Source organism: Teleopsis dalmanni, chromosome X, assembly GCF_002237135.1.
Source record: "Teleopsis dalmanni isolate 2A chromosome X, ASM223713v2, whole genome shotgun sequence".
Taxonomy (NCBI): domain Eukaryota; kingdom Metazoa; phylum Arthropoda; class Insecta; order Diptera; family Diopsidae; genus Teleopsis; species Teleopsis dalmanni.
In genome coordinates, this window is record NC_051848.1 from 78,524,504 (window position 1) to 78,528,759 (window position 4,256).

The window sequence follows — 4,256 nt, forward strand, 5'->3', positions numbered from 1 at the left end:
GCAAAATAAGATGTCAACTGGATACGGGCACGACGTGCAATATAATTGGAAAAAAAGATTTATGGAAATATTTCCAGACCCTGATATGAAAAGCACTAAAACAACATTAAAAACCCTTGACGGAAAGCGTATAATGCCAACGGGCACAGTACAGCTAATATAGAAAGCATGGAAAGCACAAATTAATACTTTTTTGGTCGAAACTGAACACTGTCCATTACTATCAGCTCAAACATGTCAAGAGACGGAGCTTATAAAAATTTGCAAAAATGTAAAAGTAAATTTTGAAAACAAAAAGGCACAGATTATAATTAACAAATACAATGATGTATTTGAAGGGCTAGGTAAAATCGAAGGAAACATTTTACTCGAAATTGATAACAATATACCACCGAGAAATGAAGCACCAAGACGTATTCCTGTATCGTTACGAGAACAGCTGTGGCAACGCTAAATTAAAAGTGACACATAGTTTTTGACATACAGTATGAAACGAGTCAGTTATAGTTAAGCATTGTACGAGAAGAGTAAGAAATTGAAACGTGTTAAAAATAAAGGAAAAACTATTGCTTAAAATATCAGAAGTGGGATTACTCAACATTAATAAATCTGACATCAAAAAACTTCAGCTTTATACTTTAGTTGAATTAAAAGCTTGGTTGGAGTAGCTTGGATGTAAAACAAGTGGTAATAAAAACGAATTAATTCGCCGATTAATTCAAATACCTGAGGAACGCCGTGGTGTTTTTCTAGGAAAAACGACAAAAATATTAAATGATGTGACGCTTACGGAACATGTTGGCGCCGACGCCGATGCATGCGCAAGCAACAACAATAGTAACTCTGAAGAAGATGACAATCATATTCTTGAGGAACAACAAATTATACAAACACATAAAAAGAAGAATCAAATGAGTGAAATTGTAAGTCAGAAACAAATGATAACAGAACAAATGACAGCGAATATGAGTCGAATGAGTGTTATGAACACAAATATTGAGCGAGAAGAAAATAATAACAGTGTCTCTGCTGCACAAGTCAATTCGTTAAAGGAGAACGAAAATGAACTCTTGAAATGGGAGCTCAAACTGTTAAAACGAGAGCTAAACATAGAAAGACGAGAAAAAGAAATTTTAATGAAAGAAAATAAAACATTAAAAAAAGAAAGCCAACAGAATGAAAAAAAAGATTACGCGTTAAATAATAAAGTTAATTTTTCAACTATAAAAGAATTGCTGTCCGAATTTTCTGGAACTGGTGATAATTTTCAGCTTTGGGAAGCACAATTACAAAGTATCCGAACGGCTTATAATCTGGATGATAATAATACTAGAGCACTGATTTCTAACAAACTCAATGGAAAGGCGTTAAAGTGGCTACATACAAGAAACGATTTAATGACTGTACCAATTGAAACCCTAATAAACGATATGGGGAAACTGTTTGAAGACCGCTCAACTAAACTGCAGCTGAAACGTACATTTGAAGCCAGAAGGTGGCAAACAAATGAGACTTTTGAAGAATATTTTTACGATAAAACCATTCTCGCGGGTAAGTTGTGCATTGAAGAAACTGAGCTGCTGGAGTACATTGTGGAGGGGATTCCAGACTATGGTTTATGTTCACAAGCTAAATTACAATGTTTCCGTGACAAGTACCAACTGTTGGAAGCGTTCCACAAAATAAGTCTTCCAAAACCAGCAACACCAAAACAATCATTGACTGTTCGCCAGAACACTTCGAATGAAAAATCAACATCAGCCGATTTTGTGGTTTCTGCATCGACTCGTTGCTATAATTGCAACTCTCTTGGGCATGTTGCAGCTGAATGCCGCAAACCAAAGCGGGAGCCGAGGGCGTGTTACGTTTGTGCGCAAATGGGACATCGAGCAGCTGACTGCTCAATGAGGAAAACGCAAGTTCATTATGCCGACGCTGTTGAGGGTGATAACGAATACGTAAGAAATATAAAATTTAGTTTTAATTATTCAAATATTGATCAGTCACTTTATTTAGAATCATTAATTGACACTGGTAGTCCAATCAGTTTTATACGCCAACAGTTCGTGCCACTTGTTAAGTTAATAAATCAAGAAAAATGTAAAATTTTAAATTTTTGTTGTATATGTAAACAAAAGTCATTTACAAATACTTGGACAAATAGTATGCACAGTTTTATATGATAATAAAAAAATAAATCTTAAATTATTCATAGTAGCTAATGAAACTATGAGTTACCCAGTTCTATTAGGAAGAGATTTTTTGAAGAAAGCTAAATTAAAATTAGTAATACAACATGATCCAACTGAACAGTTAATTAATTTTAATCAAAAGAGTAAAGATTGTGATGAAAATATTATTAACGATTTAATGAATATTGAATACTATGAACCAATTCATGAGATTAGTGTTAATAATAGTGATGTTGACTACAATACTAGAAAGAAATTTAATATGTTGTATGAAGATTATGTAAACCGCAAACGTCCAGATTAACCTGAGATAAAGTGCGAAATGAAATTAATTTTAAATGATGATAAACCCTTCCAATACCATCCACGTAGGCTATCATATCACGAAAAGCAACAAGTAGAGTCAATTATTGACGAGTTAATGAGAAAAAAAGTTGTGAGGCCAAGTAATTCAGAGTATGCATCTCCTATTGTTCTGATTAAAAAGAAAACAGGTGATACCCGACTATGCGTAGATTTCAGAACTTTGAACAAAGTCACTTTGAAAGATAACTATCCACTACCATTAATCGACGATTTACTTGATCGACTGGCGGGTAAAACTTTATTTTCATTGTTAGATTTAAAGAGTGCTTTTTATCACGTGCACATGAGTGAGGATTCTATTAAATATACTGCTTTCGTAACTCCATTAGGACAGTTTGAATTTTTAAAAATGCCTTTCGGGTTTAGAAATGCACCTTCGGTTTTCCAACGTTTTGTGAACCAAGTTTTTGACGATTTGATCAGATCAGGAAAAATAGCGATATATTTAGATGATATAATGATCGCCACGAAATCTGCTGACGAACATTTACAAATTTTGACAGAAGTGTTCGACAGACTAGTAAATAATAAATTAGAGCTGCGTTTAGATAAGTGTAGATTCATGGAATCAAAAATAAACTATCTAGGCTATATAATTTCTAAAGAAGGGATACAACCTGACGGGAAGAATATAGAATCAGTTCTTAATTTTCCAGTGCCGCATAACGCTAAAACAGTTCATAGTTTTCTTGGATTGTGTTCATATTTTAGAAGATTTATTCAACAGTTTTCATTATTGGCACAACCATTATATGACTTAGTTCGCAAGAACTCAGTTTTTCAGTTTGGACTAAAAGAAGTAGAATGTTTTGAAACTCTTAAACAAAAATTAATTGATGCTCCTATTCTTGCGATATACGACCCAAGAGACCAAACAGAACTACACTGTGATGCTAGTTCACATGGTTTCGGGGCTATAATGTTACAAAAAAAGGGGGATGGTAAGCTTCACCCAATTTTCTATTTTTCAAAAAGAACAACTGAACATGAATCAAAATATCACAGTTTCGAGTTAGAAACATTAGCTATTATTTATGCTCTACGCAGATTCAGGATATATTTACATGGAATAAAATTTAAAATTGTAACCGATTGTCATTCATTAGCGTTAACCTTAAACAAAAAAGAAATAAATCCCAGGATAGCCAGATGGGCCCTGGAGTTAGAAAATTTTGATTACTCTTTAGAGCACCGTAAAGGAGAAAAGATGTAGCACGTAGATGCACTTAGTAGAAACACGAATATACTAGTGTTAGAAGAAAATACTTTTGAACAAAATCTATCCATATGTCAGTACCAAGATGAGGTAATTAATGAGATAAGGAAGAAATTAGAAAAAGAAGAGAGTAGTTACTTTGAAATGAGAAATGGGTTGGTCTATAAAAAGAAAGGAAACACCATACTGTTTTATGTGCCAAACAATATGGAGAGGAATATACTACAGCTTTATCATGATGATATGATAAAGTTGCTGATTCTATACTTAAATCTTATTGGTTTCCGAAACTCAGAACAAAAATAAAAGATCATATCGCCAATTGACTAAAGTGTATAACTTTTTCAGCAAAGTGCGGAAAGCACGAGGGGTATTTACACAATATTCCAAAGGGCTTAGTCCCTTTTGAAACTGTCCACATTGATCATTTTGGTCCAGTTAAAATTAAAAATTCTAAAAAGAAATATGTATTCTTGATAGTA

General features: G+C 33.4%; 1 protein-coding gene across 1 annotated transcript; it reads left to right on the forward strand.

Moving 5' to 3' along the window:
- Positions 1-1,166: 1,166 nt before the first annotated feature.
- On the forward strand, positions 1,167-2,111 carry LOC119689438. Its single transcript, XM_038104269.1, has 2 exons — positions 1,167-1,958; positions 2,017-2,111. The coding sequence occupies exons 1-2, from the start codon at positions 1,398-1,400 to the stop codon at positions 2,023-2,025; spliced, it is 570 nt and encodes a 189-aa protein (XP_037960197.1). The 5' UTR covers positions 1,167-1,397; the 3' UTR covers positions 2,026-2,111.
- The last annotated feature ends 2,145 nt before the right edge of the window (positions 2,112-4,256 follow it).

Excerpts from the sequence above, each read along its gene's own strand:
- LOC119689438 (XM_038104269.1), top strand. The coding sequence starts at position 1,398 with ATGACTGTACCAATTGAAACCCTAATAAACGATATGGGGAAACTGTTT.